This window comes from Pagrus major, chromosome 15, assembly GCF_040436345.1.
Source record: "Pagrus major chromosome 15, Pma_NU_1.0".
NCBI classification, from domain to species: Eukaryota; Metazoa; Chordata; class Actinopteri; order Spariformes; family Sparidae; genus Pagrus; species Pagrus major.
The window spans coordinates 4696234-4720314 of NC_133229.1; the positions used below are offsets into that span (position 1 = coordinate 4696234).

At 41.1% G+C, this 24081-nt stretch overlaps 1 protein-coding gene across 1 annotated transcript in view; it reads right to left on the minus strand.

Moving 5' to 3' along the window:
• Positions 1–8951: 8951 nt before the first annotated feature.
• The window catches only part of LOC141009331 (protocadherin-15-like), a 195457-nt gene continuing 180327 nt past the window's right edge, over positions 8952–24081 (minus strand). Inside the window, exons 34-39 of the mRNA XM_073481880.1 lie at positions 15028–15052; positions 14387–14425; positions 14189–14262; positions 11053–11167; positions 9743–10895; positions 8952–9628 (exon numbers count right to left, since the gene is read on the minus strand). Coding sequence (XP_073337981.1) covers positions 8952–9628; positions 9743–10895; positions 11053–11167; positions 14189–14262; positions 14387–14425; positions 15028–15052 — 2083 coding nt within the window. The remainder of the gene's footprint in view (positions 9629–9742; positions 10896–11052; positions 11168–14188; positions 14263–14386; positions 14426–15027; positions 15053–24081) is intronic.

Sequence of the window (24081 nt, forward strand, 5' to 3'; positions counted from 1 at the left end):
AATTGGACTTAAGTGTGGTTAATCATGTTATGGCCGATGGGGAGCTGTGATGAATTTAGCATCGATCAGGAAAGGCCAAAGCTGCTAAAATACCATCACTTGTCAGGAGGATTAGTGAACTATCGAGAGCTGGAGCAACGTCAGAGCGCGATAAACGTCACAGCTGTGTAAGCAGTACAGAACAGGGCAGAAGAGGAGTGAGATATGACTATAACTTCACCTGGCATTAATGTGACAAAAAACACACACACCTGGGTGTCAGCTCTTCATCGTTAGTATATCATCACTGATTCATCTTAATGCTGTGTTCATCTTTTTAATGTTAAAATGAATGGCGTGTAGACAACCAGGATTAGTTGCTTCAGTGGTTTTGAGCTAAGGTCAGGTCACATACTCAGTCTCTGTATTTCACAAAATAGATATCTCAGTTTAACCAGAAATAAGAAATCTATATAAACATTTATTCATCACCAGATATACTGACTGAGTGGAAAATTAGAGTTGGGCTTGTTTCAATTCAATTCATTTGAAACCATTTTGTCTGTAACAACCCAATCCAAAGGATGCTATTGATACCAATACACAGTAATACAAAATCTGCATCTCTCTCTTCCTAATATACATAAACGTTTGCATGCAAATTCACCTACTGAAATGGGCTTTCTACACCTGCGCATCACCTCCTCCATGTTAATGTACATAACCTCATACTTTTGTACAGATTTTAAACAGATTTCTGCTGAATGTTTTAATTGTTACATTTCAGTTTAAAATTCCATAATCATCTGGTTACTTTACACCAGTGAATAAATGAAGACCGCTTTGACATCCCAGCATTTAGAAGTTAAACAGTAATCACAGCATCATGTTCTGTGCCTGTGTATGTGTGTGTGTGTGTGTGTGTGTGTGTGTGTGTGCGCGTGTGTGCGTGTGTGCAATCAAACCTCAGAATCAGTAAACCTACCAGCATGCACCTTGTTTACCTTCAAAGAGAATCATCAAAGCCTGGGTGTCTTAATAATAAAAAAGACCTTCACCTCACTGATTTGCTGTTCATCAAAGAAATGACCCCTGCACAGCAGATGGTACGTTTGGCACAAACAGTACTGCACAGCACCCTCTAATGTGGCTCCTCTGTAATAACCAACCTGTGACTGGCCCCCGTCTCCCCTGCAGCATTGAACTATTCCCATCCGTCCTTGTGCCGGCTGCAGGGCGGACCTGATCCAGTTTGATGAGTAAAAAGCCAGAGTTCACTGAATAACAAAAATAATGGCTCACTGGATGCACAGCATGAGCTGTAATTTCACCAGAAACTCAGAAAACACATACCTGCCTGCCTCTGTATTTGAGCTCAGGATTATAAAATGTATGGTGTTTTTTTTTTCTTGACTCATTCATATCTGTTTCAGTAAATAAATATTCAACCTCTGACTTTAAGACTGAATATGTGAAATGGATCATTTTTATATTGGAGCTAGTTTCAGGAGGAAATGGAGAGAGCCCTGCCCTCCAGGTCTGAGCATGCAGCAATGGTGACGGATAGGTATTATGAGGAGTTTCTTCTGCCTCCGTTGGGGATTTGTGATAATCTCCTTTAGAATGAGTCATGGGTAGAGATTACCATATTGCCTGCTGTAGGCCAGGATATCCTATATAGGCTATGCTAATAGGTGAAACTCAGGAGGCTCGCCGGTGGACTTGGAAAGAGAACAATGCTTACCTGTACCTGGGAAACACATTCCTGAGCTGTGGAAATGGTGTTAATGCATCCCCTCCTCCCTCCGCCTGTGCACAAAGACAATCAAATCTGCTTCTTATGTTACAGCTTCAGCTATCAAACATCTCTTTACACATTTTACGATGTGCAATATTTACATGTGATAAAAGTGTGGCTGCCGTGTTTGCTTTTTCACACACACTCAGGTGTAAAGATCAACAAACATCAAATAGTTATCTTAATACCGTCTCCTGCCACTGTTTTCATGGTGTTTGAATCACCAGTGTTGCGAAATTGCAGCCTAAAAATAAATGATGGGCCCATGTTGTTTTCTCTGGACGGTTTTCCAGCATAGCAAAGAATATGATTCAAAACCCTGAGAGCAAAACATTCCTGAAATTTAAACATTAGTGATAATAATATATAGTTATACTTTTTGCAGGAGCATTATAAGTACATAATAGCACCTTTTTTGTCCCTTAAATTGGGCATGCTCTCCAGGACATGATTCTTCGAACATTAAATGCAAAAATGTGAATAATGTGTTCAAACGATACAAACAGGGAATCATTAGTCCACAAGGATGATCAGACTACTGACACTTGCATATTTCTAAAGAAGCAGCCAGAGTTAAATTTCAGCAATTAGCGTTTCTGCAAACCACAGATGCGACATACCCTATTGACGTGTAAATGTTTATTTCCTGATTTTCATATCAGGAGGTGGAAGGGATGGTGGTGTAGCAAGGCTGCGAAGCCAGTGACCACAGTTCGAGCCTGTGTTTCAGTGTGAACCCACTGGAACATTTTGACAAGTGTCCATGGCGTTTCAACATCTGAAAAGTGTGACACCTGGATATTTTATAGACCTTGGGACGATTTCCAGCGTGTTTGTGGCCTCAAAAAAAAAAAAAAAGATATTTTAGATGCAAAGCGTGGTCATCTGCGTCCGTGTTTGTGACCACCAATAATTACCTTTTCAGCATTTGTAAGTGTGAAACCACTGGAAAATTTTTGATGAGGGACCACGGCATTCAACATCTCAACAGATATTTTTGACTGAAAGTCAGACCATCTGCAGTCATATTTGTGACCACAAAAAGAGCTGTTCTTAATGATACCTGGGCCATCTGCAGCCATGTTTGTGGCCACTAAAAATTTTAAATTTCATACCACAAAAATGATGTTTTCCTCATCCTAACCAAGTGGGTTTTGTACCTAAACCTAACTAGAGCATAAGTGCAGAATTGTGATGAGAGAACCATAGAAAATCAAATGTAAGAAACAAGTTTTAACTTATCTGTGGTTGTTCAGAAAAGTACTTTGGCAACATATATGCTGGCGATTGTGTTGAAAAAAGAACAATCTGAATGCCTATTGAGCTTATATATCTATTTTTTTGTGATTACGAGGTGATTCAGTATTGATGCATTCCTGTCATGCACTTCTTCCTGTCAGATTAAAGATTAACATATCAGCAGCTACGTGGCTCTATCTGCTGCAGCGATACTACATCCTCAGCAAGCCAATGACTCTGTTCACTTGTTAGAGAGGCGTCAGGCATATCTGAATGGATGCTCGTTGCACTGATTAAACTAAGGGCCAGGAACAAGGCCTCAATAGGCCAATTAGAATAAGCAAACTGCTACAAGCTGGTAGAGACAGAGCATGACCCTGCAACATTGTTTGGTGCATACATACATTGCTCTACTAACTTTGCAGACTCCCCAGTAGATGAATAATTACTTCCAATAAAAGCTTTAAAGATTTATGAATCTCTGTGAGAAACAGCGGTATTTAGTTATGATTTACATCCACAGGTCTATTATTAAGTATGACGGCTGCAGAAAATGGTCTCACATGAACACAAACTGTGGCAGAACCTGTTTCGGAGGATGTAAAAAAACCTTTAAATGACCCTGAGGTAAAGATTTTACGATGAAAGGGTACAGAAAAACTGCTTCAGACTTCTGTGATTAGTTTGTAAAACTAAGTTTCAACATATGAGATTTACTATGAGGCTCAGATCACAAAAGTAGTAGTAGTTATTCATGTAGTTATTCATGTTTGGAATAACAAGAACCACATTTTTGAGGAAGGTCACATTTCCCATCAAGACTAAGGGCTCTTCTCATTTCTGTTTTGTGCCTCCTCATCTCCTCAAGAGAAACTGCACTAAATGGGTGTTTTCACTTACTGATGGGCCCCACTGGAGATTCAACATGTTCAGTTGGCCAAAAAGCTGCTGCCTATGGCTGACTAGTGCTAACAGTGCAGGACAAACCGCAACAACTAGGGCCACAGATGCTCACCTGCATTGGTGTCAGGGCCGTAAGACATGAGGAGAGGAGGCGAGGAAAGGAATTGAGGATGTAAAATCTAAAATGAGAAGAGCAGTAAGAGTCTACAGCCACCTTATAGCATATGTGAGGCTGCGCTGAGACACAGTGGTGCTTTGAATATAAATGTGTGGCCAAAAGATGAAATATGTTTTTGAGACATTTCACTCAAACTCACAAATGTCAAGCTAATGGTGGCACTAGAGGAGGAGTCAGGGGATCACCAGTCATAAGTCATCTGGGAAAAATTAACGTCTGCAAACAATTTTATGCCAATCCATCATGTAAATGTTCAGATATTTCGCTGGATAAGTGTAAAGTTTGACCTGCTGTTGGCGCCAGAGGAAAACTCAGCATTAGGATCTGTCCTATGGGGACTCACTCACTCACTCACTCACTCACTCACTCACTCACTCACTCACTCACTCACTCACTCACTCACTCACTCACTCATTTGAAAGGAAGGTAACAAAAATACTTTTTTTGGGGAAAAAATGATTATACAGTTTGAAAACACAGTCAGTATGTATGTATATGTAAGTATTTTGTGGTTGAAAGGTCATAAGAATTAAGGGAAGTTAATGTTCATTCAACATGCCACTCTTGAAGCTGACATACAGATGAGTACAGTGATCTATGTCTTTGGCATTTCTTAATGGTTTACAGTATCTGAATGAAGGTGCAGTGGCATCTAATGGAGGAAAGAGAAAAAGAAAGAGACCATCTTGCAACTTTTACATGTAAAAATAAACTAATAATAAAATAAAATAAAAATATTATCTGGTCCTGTTACGGCGGATGGATGGTTAAAGATGGAGATGGAAGAAGTTGGACATGGGCGTTATCTCAACTACAAAAAAATATTTTACTTGTATGTCTTCAAACAGAGTTGTTTACTGAAGCACTCAGCTTCAGGCGCCTAAATCCCGCTAAATGTATTTCTGCCATTTTTCTTCCAAGACAGGAGCTCTTGGCATCATGGAAATGTTTATAACATCAAGAGTTAGTGGACCTGATTTTAAAACCGTGTCTTGCTCAGTGGCTCCTGCAGGTTTGTGCTGGCTTGATTGAAAAAGATTGGATTCCTGTTCCTATAAACTTAATGTCTCCAAATTTAATGTGTCTTTTATTAGGTTCAGCTGTACTTAATTAGATCCATCTTCACTTTAATTTACCTGTTCAAGACTTTGTGATGACTGTGGTTTTCTGTGGATTACAGCTAATTAGATCTTTGCATGTTGGAAATTAAAATTTTTTCCCATTTTGTCTCCTGCCTGTACAAGCCTCTGGTATGACACATAACTGTTGTGACAGCGAGCAGTAATGAAACTTCAGATCTGCTTAGAAGTGTTCTGTAGGTGTGCAGCATTTTATCATCTTTAGACTGTCTTCTTCTAGAAACATTAAATGCAAATGACAAGTAAATCCCATTTGAGGAGACACTGGATTGCGGGTTCTCTCGAGCCAAAAACTCATTACCAAAGGGATATGTCAATTCTAATGCTGTAATTTAATCTACTAAGTGAAATGATCAAGGTGAAGAGTAAAAAAAAAAAAAAAAAAAAAGGCTTGGGATATAATCCTGTGCTCAGTCGAAACACTTTTTGTTGGGTGAGCTTTAATCCAATTCATCTAGAGAGTATCTCAGAAAGAGAATGGTGAAATATGTCCTTGTGTTTGAGAAGATGAGGGCACAGATGCATCCGATATCTACTGCTAATGAGTTATTTAATGCTGATTTTTTGGAATTTACTCGTACAACACAAGTTTTATTAGAAATCTGTGAGATATCGAGCGCCCTCTCCACTGAACGGGGTTTGTACAGTGCTGTGCATGAAGAGGGGAGCGGGTGGCTCTTCATAGACGTTGAACACTAGAGAGAACCCGTCTAAGCAAATCCAAAAAGTAATCCACATATTTAACGGTTGAAAAAGACATGTGATAATTAAAAAAGGCTGATCTTTTCCACGTCATGCTTACGTTTTTGCGTTTTCCATCTTGCAGCAGTTTGTTGTGATCCTTTAGGACACCCGGCTTGTTGCGGTGGAAACAAGGTTCCCTCCTGACCTATTTTCTGAGCGGCTTTTTCAAGCGACTTCACTCTGGCATTCAGCTCCTGCTCCTTTCTGAACTTCTGGCTCCAAAGAGCTCTGTGAACTTGATTGGCATACTCACAGTTTGATTGACTGCAGGACACTTTTTGTAAATGTCATACTGGATGTGTTGGATGTGTCAATCTCTGATAAACCAAGTAACAAATGAAGAGAACGTGTTTGAGATTTCCATTTCTTTCTACCTTTTTTGGTTACAACCACTGACATCTTATGAAAACATGGTATTTTTTTTTGCAGCTTGTGTTGACAGGTGAGAAAGTGAGAAAAGAATATCAGTTTCTCATACTTCACACTGCTTTTCAGAGATACAGTAGCTGTCCGTATCCCAATGTTTGGTGACCTGTCATTGCTCTTCTCGAGAGAGAAAGCCCACTGCACAGAAAAGGCTTCATTCTGACAGACCTCTCTCTGCAGACATTGTATTTTTATGAGTTTGCTGCTGATTTCTACTGATGTGCACTGCCTTCCATTCACATTATGTAATTCAAGGACTGTATCTTCAAAACATCCTTCACATTGACATAAAAGCACACAACGGCTGCTATCACCACTATTCCTGTCACTATAGAACCTTGAGGAGAGGGTGAATTGGCAGAAATAGTCAAGGCCTGCAATTATGCTTCACAATACACATTAAAATAGGTCAGAACTTTATTGTTGAGACTGGTACATTTATTTGGTAGTCCTCTCCCCTCTGCATGGGGTCCTGATGTGTTTAAGTTAATAAATTATCATCAACAGAGTGAATCTGCATGTTGTAAAGGGGTTGAAAATACCACATTCTGTCATATCAAATGTCCATATAAAAACACTATGATCACGCTGTCATATGTCACTGTTGAAATACAGCGATGACAGTCACGTGGGTATTACGTCTTTAATGTCATATGTTAGATTCTCCATCTCTGTTAGATACAAAATAGACAAAAATAATTTTATATATTTTCAGAAATTTTTCAAAAACATTGTCAAGTGATCACAACATAAAATAATCAATGACAATCTTAATTATCTGCAAGTAAAATGCTATTAGCAAAATACATTTCTTATACTTCATCATAGACTATATAATCACAATTTGTCCATATGTTCACCATGATTTCTCTGTAAATACCTTCAACGTCATAGTGAAACGATCTCTTAGTGGTCCGTGTCACAATTCAAAAAACAAAAAAAACTAAAAACTGAGGCTGAGAAAAGAAAGCAAAGAATGGAATCACTCAAAAAAGAGGCCCATAAAACTACAGTCAAGCACGGTTCACAGAAAATTCTTTGAGGCACTCGTTGCCTTGCAGCTCTAGGTTTCCATCTGTAATAGCCCTGTCGGCGATAAACCCTTGGTAAAAATCATGGTTAAATAAAATTTCACAATAAGTGCAATCACCTGTCTTGGACAGAGATTGGAGCTTATCCAGTTGAGGCACACAATCATCACTTTTATGATCATTTTCTAAACAACATGATAAAGAAAGGAACATAACAAAAAGGAAAATAACTTTCTGCATGGCCAGTCAGAGTTTAGTCATTGGTATGTGCAGGCTGTTCCAGGGCCCCATCCATAACTCCTCCTCGTCTGATAGTGTGTGGTCACTGTGGGACTCCAGTGTCTCCCTACTGTCCTTGTGGTTGTCAACAGAAGTCTCTTGCTCCTCATTGACACATGGGACACTGTTGTTTCTGTCAATCAAGGGCTTGGCAATATTGGTTTTAGGCCCAAAACTTCTGAGATCTGTGATGGCGGGTCCCAGGGAGCCACAGGAGGACCGAGTATTGAGGTTGACGTCCACGTTAGAGGAAACACATGTCCCTGTTCCATTTTCTGTGTTGTTTCCTGTGCCCTCAATGCTAATAATAGGAGGGGGTTCTTCATGAGTGACACCCAACTTGTCTAGTTTTTTAAAATGCTTAGCGAGCCGACACGGAGAGCCCACCTTCAAGTTGTTCGGGTGGGGTGGCCGCCTAGTTCGGACGATAGTGCCATTCTGTGCGAGGTAGACGTTCCCGTTGATGTTGCTATGGTTGTTCGGTAATCTGTTCCGCTGCTGGGTCTCTGTGGTGCTTTCCTCTCCCGTTGAGCTGGTCTCATTCTCCCGATCCACCACCAGCTTAATCCGCTTCATTTTCCCAGGCTGAGGAGGAGAGAAGGGGTCAAGGTCAAGATATAGTTTTTCTTTTCAGAAAGTACACCAAGAATCGAGATTACAGTATTCACAAGGAATTCTCGCCATAATTTACTCATTGTCCCAGGAAAAATGCTAATAAAATAATCAGATTTTACCTGAATTTAAGCCCATGACTGACATTAAACCTAAGATCTTCAGAAAATAGAAAAAACTCCATTTTATGATCAAGTATCCGCAGTTCTGTGTTCAAACTGAATTCATGGCGAGAATTCTTGATTTTCTACGAAAAAGAGTAATAATGTATATTTCCAGAAAGTAATCGTTTAAAAATCAAAGGAAAACGTTCAGTCAAAGCAGATAGTACTGCAACATGAAAAATCCCACAGCAGAAACAAGAGCAAAGTGTTAAACTAAATGTGGAAGCATAAAAACACACTCAAAAAACTTCAAAGGGACGACTAAGTCAAAGACATAAGAAAGAGAGCAAAACTCTGATATTTTGCAGCTGGAAACCACCACAGTTTTTCCTCGCCAAGGGTAAGTGAGGAAAAAGTGGATGTTTGAAACACTCTGTAGAGGAAAGCAATATTTCTTCACTCCCATGCAAGGGTAATTGATTCTATTCAGTCTTACTTCACAGTGGACAATATATCTCCCTAGAAGGAAGTTGAGTTTCCTTCAGACTCTGAATCAGCTGATGTCGCTTCTGTTTCTCCTGAGTCCTTCGAAGCACTGCCGGCCTCTGATCCAGAGCCACTGGATGAAGACTTGTCAGACGAGATGGCGTCCTCGTCCACCTCAGTGATAGGTGACAGTCCTCCGTATGTCTCTACAGAGGTGTCACTTCTGATCTCGGCGCGGTATGGAGCACCAGTGGGGGAGGACGAGGGCCCAGGGTCTCCAGATGCCACACTCTTAGTCGATGCGTCATCACTCAGCTCACTGGATGACTCTTTTGTCTCGTCAGCAGTCTCAGATTCTTCCTGATCCTCTTCTTCACTTTCCTCTGTGATTGTATCCTCTGATCCGCGGCTCATGATGGACTTTTGGGAATGAAGGCTACCTTTGGTGGATCGGGAACTAGCTGAACTCTCCTTGCTGCCTAGGGAACTCTGGTCTGTCATCTGACTGCGCGATGAAGACCCTCCAGCAGAGTCTGACCCTGACATTTTCCTCTGGCTTGACCCATCAGACGGAGAGCCTTCACTTCCTGACCCTGACTCTGACTCACTGGCTGTCCCTGTCCCTGACTCAGCCTCACTGAGTTCTTCACTGGACTTCTCAGAGGTTACTGCGCTTCCTGATGATCTGGTTCTCTGTGATGATCTTGAGCCTGATAAAGATGCAGCCCTGCTAGCGCTACCACTGCCACTCTCACTTTCACCACTCATGGTCCCACTACCACTGCCACTGCCACTGCCACTCCCACTGCCGCTGCCACTGCCACTCCCACTCCCACTCCCACTCCCACTCCCACTGCCACTACCACTACCACTACCACTCCCACTGCCACTCCCACTGCCACTACCACTTACACTAGAAGCGCTGCTCCCCTTGCTGGCCTCAGTAGCTGATGATCTCATGGAAGAGCGGGCAGAAGACCCACTTTCTCTGGTGCTCCCGGAAGCTTCTTCGTCAGACTCTTCATCAGAATCCTTCTCTGTTCCTGAACTCTTTTCTGTGCTTGTTTCTTTTTCTGTTCCTGTTCCTGTTCCTGATTCTGTTTCTTTCTCTGACTCAGACTCTTTCTCTGTTTCTGACTCTTTCTCTGTAGCGGATGACTTATCTGACTCTGACTCTTTCTCTGACTCTGATTCTTTCTCGCTGGCAGATTCCTTGTCTCCAGATTTAGACTCTTCGTCAGAATCTCCCGGCTCTTCATCTGGCTCTTCCTCTGAGTCCACAGTGCTTTCTTGGGCATCATCCCGGTCCAAATCTACTTTCAGATAATCTCTATCAACACTGCTCTTCTCCGAGGATTCCTCATCAGAGCCTTTCTCCTTACTGCTTCCACTTGCACCTGCTTCTGGCTCACTTTCTGTCACACTAATGGACACTTTAGACTTCTTTTCATCGTCACTAGCTGCTTGTGACGCCTCCTCATCTCTCTCGCTGCCTGTGACTGAGCCACGACTCACACTACTCTGTGACTTCCTGCGGAGCTGCAACTTGTTGCCCAAGTTGATTTTCTTCAAAACTTTACCAAGCCGGCTGCGGGCGACAGACTTGCTGTCGATTGGTCCCGTAAGCGCAGGTCCGTCAGTCAGACTCTCCTGGCTGTCAATGCGTCGGGCTGACATCAGTTTGGCGTAATCCTTGTCCTTCTTCCCGGCACCAAACATCTTGAACATCTTGGCTTTCTTCCATGGAGATGGGCCAGAAGGACCAGCATCAGATGGCTGGTCTGCTCCCTTGCTGGCAGCCAGGAGTTTGCTGAGTTTCATGACAGACTTCAGCTTCTTGGCAGCCTTAGAAGGCTCGCCTCCGTCTGCTGGCTCAGCTTGTTCGATTTCATCCTCCGGTGGCACGTCCCTAAATGCAACCCTCTTGGGTGGACCTCTACCACGTATGCCACCACGGCCCCGGCCTCTGCCTCCGCCCTAAGACAGTCATGTTTAATTTACCAACCATTTATGAAGATATAGTCACATGGAGTTGTTAGTGCTGTTTTAAATAATAGATTGGACAAACAACCTATTAATGCAATAATTGAAAATCTTGATCAGTGAGATTATGAAAGAAAAGGAAATGTATTACCTCAGGGCCATGAGGACTATAGTAATACCCGTCATCCTCCATGATCACCTCTCCATATTCATCATACATGGGAGTTATCAGCCTCCTCCGACTGCCGTACTGAGGAATGTCATACCTGAGAAGTAGATTTACAAAAATAAGACAAACAATAAGTTTTTAAGAATTAAAGAGTACTACTATACTACAATAGTTTCCATCATTCCTTAAAGTAGACTAAATAGCATCAGCAACAATGAGTTAATTAGTTTATAAAATGTATTCACCTACATGCTGTATGATAAAAAGCCACACAATAATGTGTTACTTAAAAATGACTTCAACATGCCATTGCCAGAGTCCTAAAAGCCCCCCGTTTTTATTTGTAGCGCTCCTCCTTCATCTTCCTCCATTCTATCAGGCTGGCTCCAGTTGTTACTGCTTTTCATCTTTTTTTTTTTATAGATTTGGTAATATCTTTGATCAGATAGGCAGTAATTGCTATGATGATTTGCAGCTCTTCCTAGAAATCACTTGGCAAGTTTGGAGGGAAATAATGGAGAGCAAACCATGCAGAGAGCTTTTTGAAAAATATAGCAGAGTACATATTTGCCCATCTTTGTCAAAGAATTATATAATATATTTGTAATAAATTAGAAGAAGGCAAAAACAGGCTGAGATGGGAACATTTGGAGTAATAAGTAAAGCCTGAAAGCCCATTAAAGCACTTTTTTTATGCAAACTGATAAAATCAGGTTGCATAACTCTTCAACAATATGCTGTTTTTTTAGTCAGGAGCATGTTTGGCTGCATGGCTTTCATCAGGGAGTGCTAAATGAGAATATCTCTCCACAGTTCTGACTAAGGAGAGCAGAAAGCAGTTTTATTAGTTGCCTAATATCATTGAAATGAAATAAAATTAAGAAAAAAAGATTAAATTGTATTTCTGTTGTCTTGTTATTTCAGTGTTGATTTCAAAATGTACACAACATAACCTGAAGAGTGTGTGTGGATAAAACATTCTGAAAATATGAACCATATTTGAAAATATTATCCACCATAGGCCTGGTCAATACAATTATTGCAATATGTAACAGGGATACCAACTTCATCAATACTTCATCAAAAGCAATAAGAAGTCTGTTTGAAAGCACATAACGAATGCGCCCTGGCTCATAAACAGCCTATTATATCCCTTGATGATGGAGCATGCCGTGAGTGACACACAAACAGCCAGTCATTTAACAGGTGTGCTGTACGGTTGCCCCATCAACATGTGACGCAACAACGGACACAGCATAGAGTCGAAAAAAAGGGACAGGTCAGCACAGCGCTAAAACAAAGTGTGGAGGCCTGGCGGTCCGAGACTAGCTCACTAGTATGGCTGTGTTCTGGTTCAGGGTGAATATAGTGAAAGCCACTTCACTATATCCTTCAGCAATGTTTTGGCCACTGCTTGCATTCAGCTATTACTGAGTAGTGTTGACATTTAGTAGTTTCACAGTCATCCACAGACATTTTCTTGTGTTGTAGTAGCCATAGTAACATGAATATTTTCAAAGTCAGTTAGAAAAGCACAATTAAAGGGCAATTCCAAAAATTTGACACATCAAAGTATGTTTACAGGTCTTGGGGAGTACTACTGCATATGTAAAAAAATTAGTATAAAGACTTTTGTGGCTCCATGTGATCTGATAAATTGCTGCCAGTGATGTCATTCAGTGGCTAAATTGCATTGTGGGTAATGTAGGCACCAGGTTTGGAAAAGCAGTCCACTGTTCTAAAACACTGTTGGACTCATTATGACAGTTTAAAACAAATGACCAAAATCAATACAGCAGAACCAAAGATATCGCATTTTTTATTCCACGTATTCTTCTCTTTTCAAAACCTGGCGACTACATGACATCACTGGAGACAATTGATCAGATTACACGCAGCGTCATCTGGAGCCACAAAAGGCTAAAATGATAAAAGTGACTTTTTTAATCATAAAACAAAAATGTTAAAAGAAAAAAAGTGGCTGAATTTAAAATAAAGTAGTTCAATTCAACCTTTATTAAAAATCAATCATGAAAAATGATCAATAATTAACAATGTCAACTCAAAATAAACATTATATCATGAAAAATCTTTTAGCTATATTGCCAAGGCCCAATCCACTATTAGTTTGTCTACGTTAGTCTGGTAGATGGCCTCAATTGGTGCACATCTCTGATATTGAATACGTAAATTATTCTTCGCACACTACAATACTGAATAAGAGAGGAGCCTAAAGGAAAGAGCCCAATGGCAATTTGTGTCACCGTCACCTTCTGAACATGCGAGGGCGGCTCAAGGGACCACACGGTCTGGTGATTGCTGGATTAAAAGCTTGACCGCTGTTTAACGTGCCCCTCAATGCAGATAGAAGCAGATCAAAGGCATCCGGTCATAGTGATGATACACTCATTTGCAATAGCAGCGTTTGCAATGAACTTTGTGACATGCCATTAAAATATAATTACAGCTCGTTTCAGATCAAGGTAATTCAGATGCAGCGAGCAACAGCTGAGGTAATTTGAGTTGGTAAAGATGACAGGTAGGTCAGTGAGTAACCACAGAGGCAATTACAACTCTTCATTTCAATATGGCCAGTTTTTAACATTTGTCAGATTTTCTCTGTAACAATTTAAGCAGGTAAGGTGCAAAAGTTTTGGCCTGTTTGATAAAACTGAAGCATTCCCCAGAACGGTTCAGGTCACCTGCCACAGAGCAGAAGCATTTAATGAATAACAATTTCTCAGCAGCTGTTACGGCTTTGAGGTCCATGTTTTTCCTCTTTGGACCATATGGGCAATATAACAGCCAAGCCAAAACACCCTCTATCCATTAAGCGATGGGAAAACACTCAGGTGCCCGGCTCAAGGCAGTGTAATTGATCCCATTAGATGAGGGGTAAACGCTCGGAGGGTATGGTACGGTAAGTTATGCTCATCATTTTATTCTGAACTTAAAATGCTCTCCTCCCCCCAAGGACCTAAGCACTGAGAGCTGGAAGGCAAGGTAAATAAGACTTAACGATGTAATTTTTTAACTTTAAATGAACCGATGGAGATCAGTTTCATGGACTGGAGTAATACTGATGAAAGATGAGACGGTTTGCGGGCTGCATGCTCACCCTTGGTCGTAATTATAGTAGTCTTGCGCATAGTAGTCCTGTCCCGGGTCGATTCCTGACTCCATGGAGAGTTCCTGCAATTCAGAGAGGCAGAAAGAGAAATTACTCAGCACTATGTGGCAACAGCAGCGTACAAGGTGAGCATAGATCAGTATGATTACAATCCCTGTGAATGAAGAAAAGCAGGAGTGTTTCTACCTCAGGTCTCAGCAGAGATGGCCTCAGCAGTTGCTGTTGCTGCCAAAGATTAGTACAGAAAAAGGAGAAGGATATTCAAGGAAAGGGTAGGTCAGGAGAGACACAAACATAAGGAAGACTTCACTCTGCATTCTTTAGATTTAAATCCAGAAATTGCATGCCTGTTGTATGTGTATTGCTAAAACTATGATGGAGGAATTATAATATATTGATGGAAACAAAGCAAGGAAAAAAGAGGGAGGATCAGGAAATGGAAAAGTATGAAATTAAACATCCTGTGCATGTCAGATGTTCAGTTCAGATTATTTGAAGGTGGCAAAAATAGATGTACATGTCAAACACTGTCAAAGAGAGTGACTTTGTTTGGTCCCTGATTATGTTTTTTTTGCCAACAGAGGAGGAAAAAGTCATCAAAATGCTTATCTGCTGTTTGCCGGGAATGTTCTGAATCTAACCTAAACTGTGATGTCAGTGTCAGAAGTCCTATCACCGGGATCTCATCTTAATCTCATTCAGTGTTTTCCATCAAGTGAGTTGTAGATAAGAATAATAGGATATAAGCCGCCTCAAGCTGCCTTGAGAGTGACAAAATGTCTCTGCACGACAATAAGATAAAAACACATCACAACAGGAATGCTTACCTGTCTGCCGTAGCCTCCTCGCCTGCTGTGTGCCGCGGAGGGGAGGAAATAAGACAAATGATGAATATGGATTGACAGCGACATTTCAAGTGCTTTCAGATAAATTAAATGTTAAGTCTACAGGACTAGCTCGTCTATATTCTGCTGACCAGTGAGAAAATTGCAGCTTTACTTACTGTGCATTTTCATGTGTTAAATTACAGAGTTGCAGATCTTGGTTCAGTTTTTAAAAAGGCTGCCTAAGGCCACAATGTTATCATGCTGGTGTGGGCTGTTTTTTCCCCACTGTTATCTCATCCAAACAGGGAGAAAAAAAATACAATAAATGCAAATATCAAAGAGGCTGGGGAGATTGGAATTTGAAAAAGTCAGTGTTTATACAGGCATATCTGGAGCGTCTCCTAGCAGATATGAAAAGGACAATGTGATTAGTGACTCAAAGAAAGTTAATAAAATTGTCTTTGGTTATCACTTCATAAAGTGCCATTTTCTTTCAACAGACAGCAATGATTTTTCGCCGAATTGAAGGAAGTATGAAGGAATTTCAGTCAATCAGAGACATAAAAAACAACTCAGAGCTGCTCCTGGGGACAACACTGCAGCATGCATTCAGTACAAGTCAATGAGAAACAGCGAGTAATGGAGCAGCCCGGCTCAAACCTCCAGGTTCACAAGCGTACAACTGTAACCTGTCTGGACCCATAAATAATGACGACTTTCACACTCAGATATATGGCCAAGCAATGATGTGAGCTTCCTCTGGAGAGCTGTAATCTGTTATTATGGGCAGGGACCAGGGGACAGCGCCCAGCCATATGGCCACACCTCCCAGGCAGAGTGGATGATGGGACAGGGATCTGATGGATGACCTGTTGGCTCGGCTGCCGGCTACTGCTGCTTCATACAACATCAAGAAAAATGGCCCAGTGGACAGCAGCCATAGGAAGTTTGCACAGGAGGAGACTTGGGGGGAGATGGGTGATAAGGTAATGTTGTAGAAGACAAAGTGAGAGAGGTGAGATCGGAATTAAAGCAAGACTTGAATACTGAAGAACTGGGTGTATCAGATCGACAACAGTAAGGTGATCCTGGCTTCATAAAGAAATCGTGTTACAGTTTTTTTTGCATACTTCTAGAATAACCTCACTCTCATGTGCGATCCGTAAATATGGAGCTACAGTCGCAACTCATTAGCCTACTTCAATTTCTGTAAGAATTGAACTAACAAGATATAAGGTGTTAATTAGTAAGCTTTAGAGGTGCTGGTAAAAAGATTTGTGTTTCCTTTTGACCAGGGACGTGGGAAGTCAGTCATAGTTGGAGGGGCTGAGAAATCAATCTACGCAATGAATTCATAGTAATTGATATGCAACGTTCATGTTCACTACAATTTACAACGATTTGAGAGCGTTTTGCACTACAGCAGAGAGCAAACTTAACACAACATATTATAGGTCAAAGTAGCCGCAACAACTAGACAGTCAGCTACAGCAAGGAGATGAAAAGGAGGAAATTCCCCAGACTCCCTTATAAAATTTGCGAGTTGTTGAGTTAGAAGAACCTCAATACATTTTACAAAACCCAGTCCTTCAAAAATTCTTATTCATTTGTGCCTGCTTGTAAATTTGGCAGAGGTTATACATTTAGTTATTTTTTCCCTTGTGTAAAAAACTTTATTTCCATTTGTCTCAGCGATGTAGGCCCTACCTGTTTATTTGCATATTGAGCAGGGACGTGAGATCCAATCACAAGTGGTCACAAGAGATGCATGTCGAGATTTATGTCAAGCCAGGTATTAACTGATGGAATTAGAGCTGTCGGCTTGTGATTGGATCAGCAAAGATGCGTGTTAATACCTGGGATTAAGTGCCTCATAGTTTATAACAATGCAGCGCAGTGAGGATACAGATGTTTTGTATATAATGTGGCTCTGCCTGTCTGTCACTGTTCACAGACACTCCAGTTTGCAGTGTACTGTAGTTCATACACTTGACTGAATAACCAGAGAATTGTAGAGTAAAATATGATGAGTAACATATGAGGATATCATGATGAGTTTTTATGTCACATGGATACTTCTGTTCATATTCTCTCTCTTGCTAAGCTAAGCTAAGTTAACCAGCGGGTGGCTACAGCTTCATATTTACTGTACAGCAGTGAGAGTGGTATTGATCTGTTCATGAGACTCTACTATTCCTGGAACAATAACATAATGTAGTGGGTGTAAGAGCAGGTGGATGTTTATATGCAACGCAGGATCTCTCTGACCAGCATTTTGTGTGTACATGGATATTAATTATAGTAGTATAATATCTTTGGTTTATATGTTCTGAGGTCTGGTTAGGTGAGTCAGTGTCATCTTTATAATTTCTACCCAAAACAGACTCTTATTGTTCAGGTTTGAATAGTTGAGGTAGTTATAAAAGTTTATTTCTAGGGAATTTAGAACTTAGTAATGTCTAAAATAAAGACAATTTTAGATGTGACAATACTTTAGAAAAGTTCTCTACAAATAAAGTTGTATAATTACTTCAACTATTCAAACTTATCTATCCTTTATTTTGTTTTCTTTGTGTTTGCTTTTCCATGTGACTGCACAATCAGTCATCAGTCGGGACACAAAAGAGTTTTATAAAATGTTGTAAAATAGAATATAAAGAATACAATCCATTAATGCATTCTGCTCTTTGGGTTGAAAAAATAACAGCATGTGAGCTGTTGCCTTTTTACAAAAGAGATTACCCCATGTAGTGAACATGGAATACAGAATTAGCAGGCCTTCGATCTGCCCATCGGGGGAACGTGTGATGAATCAAACATTAGATTGCTCCAAAAAGAGAGGTATGCTTAGACCATTTACCTGAGGGCATGGAGGGCGAAACAAACACATTAGGTGTATTTGGGAGAAAGACAGGGAGGAGTGGAGGTGAAAAGCCTGAGAGAGAGAGGAACATAGGCCGCATTGCAATGAGTGTAAAGAAGGTAATGGAATCTCCGGAGAACCACAAGCAAAGATTAACAAGAAGAGGCCAAGGATTGGAAAGTATTAGAGCTAACTACAGAGTGAGAGGAAGTGGGAGAGAGAAACACAGACAAATGGGAGAGGCAGAAGGTCAGAAAGATGGAAAAGGAAAGGAGAGGGTAACAGTAGTTGACAGTCCCACAGGCAGTGGCCCTGGTTAGGGATTGATTGGTTCTCTAATTAGCCTTTTCCAGTGTGCAGCCAAACATCACAGTGACTACTTTATCATGCTGGGAGCATCTCTGCAGACATGTGACAGGTCCCCCAGAGGTTGGCTATCGTCATTCAACATGAGCCTGCAGGGGAACACAGTCGATGTTATAGCCACTGCGTCAACCAATATAAGAAGGTGTTGTTGCTTAGAAGCGCCAGGCGCGGTCAGGTCTGCATTCAACTGTATTACATTGAAATGACATGATTTCCTGTAGCCTGGGATAATATCAAGTTTATTTATTTTGATGTAATGTTGGTTCCAGTAAATATACTACGAGATGTCATTTTCTTTAAGTGTATATTGTCCACTGTTCCCCTGCTGAGGGGCTGGTATGATTAGTTGTTTCTCTTTAACTGCATCTTACATCTGTACAGTTTATATCTCACATTCTTTCTTCATCAGAGGTGATACAAAGTACAAATACTTTGTTACTGTACTTTTTTCAGGTATCTGTACTTTACATGAGTATTTTTTATTTACATAACTTTTTACATTTACTCCCTACATTTTAACACAAATATTTGTACTTTCTACATCTTACATTTTCAGAACAGGTTTGTTACTTTTCTTGCGTCACTGCACGACGCCTTCCCAACATGGATCACCTGGATTGTATTTTTCTCTCAACTTTTTGCTGTGCTTGGTACATTTTACCAACCCAAAAGATCAGGATCTGACATCCTGGGAATGAAACTCAACAATCAACAACCTTTCTGGTGTGTTTATTAACAGCTCGGACAAAACCTACTGATTCTACGTTTAGGTTTCTTTGAATTAGATTAATATGATGTGAGGTTCAGTTAGCTTTGCACAGAAATGGTCGTTACAAATGTCCTTTCGAAGGGAAACATTACTTTTATACTTTGAGTACTTTTCAGAGCCTGTACTTTTTTTACTTTTACTTGAGTGACGAAGTTGAATCAATACTCAGAGTAATCATCATCATCATCAGAGTTTTTTTTAAGTACTTAGCATCTGTACTTCGACTTGAGTAAAGAATGTGTGTACTGCCACCTCTGTTCATCACTGTGTGTATTTCTTGTAAAATGCACTTAAAAAAATGATGTAATATGTCATGTGAGCTACAGTTTTCTGAATATGGCTCATCAACAAATATGTGATCATCCTCCCTGAATCGTCTAAAGCCTATTTCACAGAATTTGCATTCTTTTGGGAAATTCTTGGCAGTTATGGTAATTTTCCTCATTTGAAAAAACATTTTTACAACATTATATATTTTTTTCTTTTGCCTAATTTGGATTCTACATGAAGAAACAGCACCCTAAAATGCTCATGCTCTTATCTTTGTTAAGAAGTAAAAGAGTAAATTTAAAATCAGCAACATGTTGCCAGAAATCTGTGGGAAACAGACCCCAGGGTTGTGAGATTTGTATATTTCATCGTTTAGGATAATTTAATTAAAGTAGCTCTGGTTATGAAATGTTAATGTTAAGATTATAGTATAATAACATACTTATAACATGATGAACTGACTAATCTGCTAACTCTGGGGTGTACTTAAGACTATCATAGATCTCACAGCAGTTCAGATAATTAAAATGTGGAAATGAACTGAGCCAAACTGATATTGCATATGCAAGCCTCTTTTATGCTCTAATGCAAGCCTGTGAGCATATTGTACAATCAATGTGGCAGGGCTGAATACATTTCTTGGCAGGCGACACTAAAATTTGATTTTCACACAACCTATTGAGTATAAAGCATTTTTTCTCTGAGAAACCCACACAGTCTTCTTTGAGTTGGCTAAAGCGTATATAAAATACTAACAACTGTGCAAAAAAAAAAATGATACAAAGAATGTAGAAACAAGAGAGATACAGGCATGGATACGTTTACATGGACATAATGAGAGTATGGACACAGAGGGAAAAAGTCAGAACTCTGTGGAATGAGAGGAAAACTCAGCAGTGTTTGGGCTGTTTGAGTTCAATCTGTTCGTCTGCTCAACCTCCACTGACGTGTTCTGTTGACTCGTTTCATTTTCAGCGCAGTTCATACTTGAGTTGATTTGGACTATAGAGCTGGTAGTTTTTGGCGTGCTCTGCTCATCCCAGGGATCAGAGCTTTGCAGTCTGTTAGCACCCTCTGATTCTTCAGTCACTTGAGGTTTCTTGTTAAACTTGGGCACCTTGTTTTTGTCTACTTGGCTGTACAGGTTGGCAACAGACCTCTCTATGTCGGCTAGATTCTGGATGTTTTTCAGGATCCCTTTAAGTTCCTTCTTCTGCCCAACGTCAGTTTGTGACAGGTCAGGGGGAGGCGGGTGTTTCCGTTCAGAAACGGGGCGAAGCGAGGACACGGGTGGCAAATTGGCTGGAACGAACTGGACGACTGGGCGCGACTGATCAGTAGCAGGCGAGGGAGGGGGGGGAAGAGGCGGTGGAGGTGGGGGAGCAAGCTGTTTTTTGACAGGAGGAGGAGGAGGAGGAGGAGGAGGAGGAGGAGGGGTCAGAGGAGGTTCATGAAGGTAGGGGGGTGAAAGAGGAAAAGAAGGTGGACTACAGGAAGGAGATGTAGCTGGGGAAGGTGGATTCGGCCTCTGCTGAGGAGGAGGTGGTGGTGGATTTTCTGGAGGATCTGGTATGATCTCCACAGTGATCTGACAAGGCTGAACTGTCATGTAGTTGGAGATGCTGGAGCTGAACTTCCTGAGGATAGGTGGAGTTGGTCTCTGGCAAGTCAGGGGCCAGGATTCTTCTCCCTGAGTGATGATAACGCTGGGGGGGACATCTCTGCCCACATTGGGGCTGTAGGAGTAATCCATGATGGAGAGCAGAGTTTCAGAGGTCAGCTCGAGCACGTCATCGCTGTCTCTGTCCCTGACAAGGATGGAAGAGAGCGAGCCTTGGGAGCCTCTGCTCTGCTGGAGGGTTTGCTCCTGGAGGGCCTGTTGCTCAAACTGCCTGGCCTGCTCACGGACCGACAACCTGGTCTCAGTGCTGCCACACAGGTCGAGCGTGTCCGAACTGTCCTGCCTTCGCCTGCCTCTCATGGCGGCTTGGAGAATCTGCAGCTCCCAATCATCCGGGTCCATGAGAGCTTGTCTCGTTGGCACCTCGTAACTGTGCAGCCCTCCGTGAATGCGGGCAGGCATCGACCAGACGCACCCCGACCCAGCTGAGTGGGAAGGAGAAAAGTAGAATCGCCTTTCCGACGGACTCTGAGGACTGCCGAGGGGGCTGTTGTCATCATAGACAGGGTTGTGAGTGGTGAGCGGGTTGCGGTCAGAGAGGAAGGTCACGTTGCTCTCTGACTTGGGCAGGTTGACATGCAATGCTCCGTTGCCACGGGTAGCAATGGAGCGACGGGCGAAGGTGCTAAGAATCCTCTGGTGGTGGGCCTCCTCAATGACAGACTTTTTAGCCCTGCCGCGGTAAGAGGTGGAGGTGAAGAAGAAAAAAAGACTTGAAACAGATATAGATTGAAGATCTGAGAATGAGCGAAGCAAAAGGATTACGCAAAAGCAACAGCGCTGCATCTTTACAGACTAGGACTCAAAGTATTGTGACTGTCAATCATTATTAACTAAAATGCCATGGCAAATGGTAATACAGAGGTTTTTTAAAGTCGGAGGTGGGCTTCTACACGGGTCGCTCCAAACTGTTTCAGGGGAGGCACATGAAAGTGCCAAAATATTACGTTAGATATTATAACATTAGTAATCAAAATGAGATCACATAAAATAGTCTAAATATGTGGGATTCTGTTGGAAGAGATACAGAAATACTGTGGTTTTTGGTCAATTTGTGTAAAAAAAATTTTTTTTCAACTTTCTTGGAGTCAGACTAATTCAGTGCAGTCTGAAGTTATGTCCCACAGCAATATTAGAGTATCTTGGCTCATTTGTGGAGTGCCTTTAGGATCAATTAAGATAATAATGATCTCATCTCTTCCCCAGCAGTTGAGAAAATACTAAGCAAGTAAACTAAGGGTGGAGGGGGTGCTTTCTCCAACCTTATCTGAGAGAGGCCCACTGTCTCAGACTTTAAAAAACCCTGGCTCAATCGACTCAATTTTCAACTGTTCCTGATAACAAACATTTTTGTGGCCCCGATCTGGCCCACATACCGCATGGAATGATGGCAGGTGGGATCGCCCAAGTGCCATCATTCCACACGGTATGTGGACCAGATGCATGTGTCTGGCACAATTTTGCCATCTGGGTAAATGTCTGTACGGTAGACACCAGCAGATAAGATTGTAATTTTAGGCAAAATCAGATAAAAAAAAGTGTCTTTTTAAAAACGTTTTAAGCTTACACAATTAAATATTGTAATAGCAAAATCATCATGCCAACAGATATGCTGGCTTTTGCTCCAAAGATAAAGAATAGTACAAATAATCAACATCAATTCATACTGGATGGATTAGTACAGTCGCAATGCTAAGAGCTATGAAGAGGGACTGAAGAGGATACAACTATAGTGATATCTACTGAAGTGCAGTACTTCAAACAAATGGAGTATCACTTGAAGCAAAAATGTTTCACTTAAAAACAACAAAACTTTCTAACCGCTACCACTTCACCAGAGTCACTGAACAAAACAAACTTCTGCCAATTAAAACTGCGTGTACACCCAAGGATATCAGCTAGAGGGGGAATGAGGGTGCTGCTTCTGTGCTATCTATGCAAATATTGATCATAATCATAGATCTCATATGTCTTTTTTTTATGGATTACTTACTGCAGTCTGAATCCAGAGAGACAGGAGAATAGAGATGATGAAGAAGATAGAAACACAGAAAGATGGTAAATGCACTTATGCTGCAATGTCAGAGGTGGTAAGGTTGCGGAGGAGGTGTGAGCTGAAGGGCGCATCAACATTTGCTTTTTGAGGGTAAATACTGGATTGATTTATTTGCTGTTTGCATCTGAGATTATGCAGCATTATTCTGGGAGTGTTGGGCAAAGACACTCACATGCACTATAGCTTTCTGCACAGACAACTTTGTCTTTCACATGGCGTTTCAAAAAGTTTTAATGGAGTTGTTTATGAGACCAGCTCCTCTTATTCCCAGTGCAAAATAGAAAATAACCTCTAAATAAACAATGCATCGCTCAGCTACAATACTATCCCCATGAGAGCTTTTCTCCTGCTACAGTACCAAAAGCCTCTGCATGTTGCTGGGTGTTGGTCGGCATCTGTTGTAGACATTGAAACAGGTCTTTACAACTTACCATTAAATTTGCATTTTATTTTTTTAACAGTAATTGTGACGTTAGAAGCAGTGTTGCTCTAACATGCTGTAAATCAAAATTATTAAACCCAGCGGGACAACGCTTTCAATTTTAGCCCCATTTAATCTGCAAGCATTAACATTTCATTATACGTTCCGGGTAGTATTTAAAGTGAAAGGTGAAATCGGATTGTGCTGATGGCAAAACGCTCTTGACATAAAGGCAAGCTGAGGAAGCATTCGATAGGGGTATTAATCAACGGAGGGTTTAAAGTAATTAATGACAAAATCAATTATTAAGTACAGGCCAGATTCTGTGTTTGTTTCTATTTCCAGTGAACAATGTGGGATTTAATGAACTTAAACACACTCTTACCTTGAGGGAGGGTCTTGCAAAAATGATTATATAATCAAATTAGAAACACATACAAAAGCTAAAGTCTAATCAGCAGCTGCTGCAACATACAGTGTGGCTGGCAGACATGTAAAGTGGATCATAGTGAGGCAGCCAAAGAGAAGAGAGAGCCGTTGATACAGCTATTAATACAATATGTCTGAAGCAGCAGGTAGATGTGTGAGGTCAACAAGCACAACTGCCAGGGGTCGTTTTAGAAGAGCG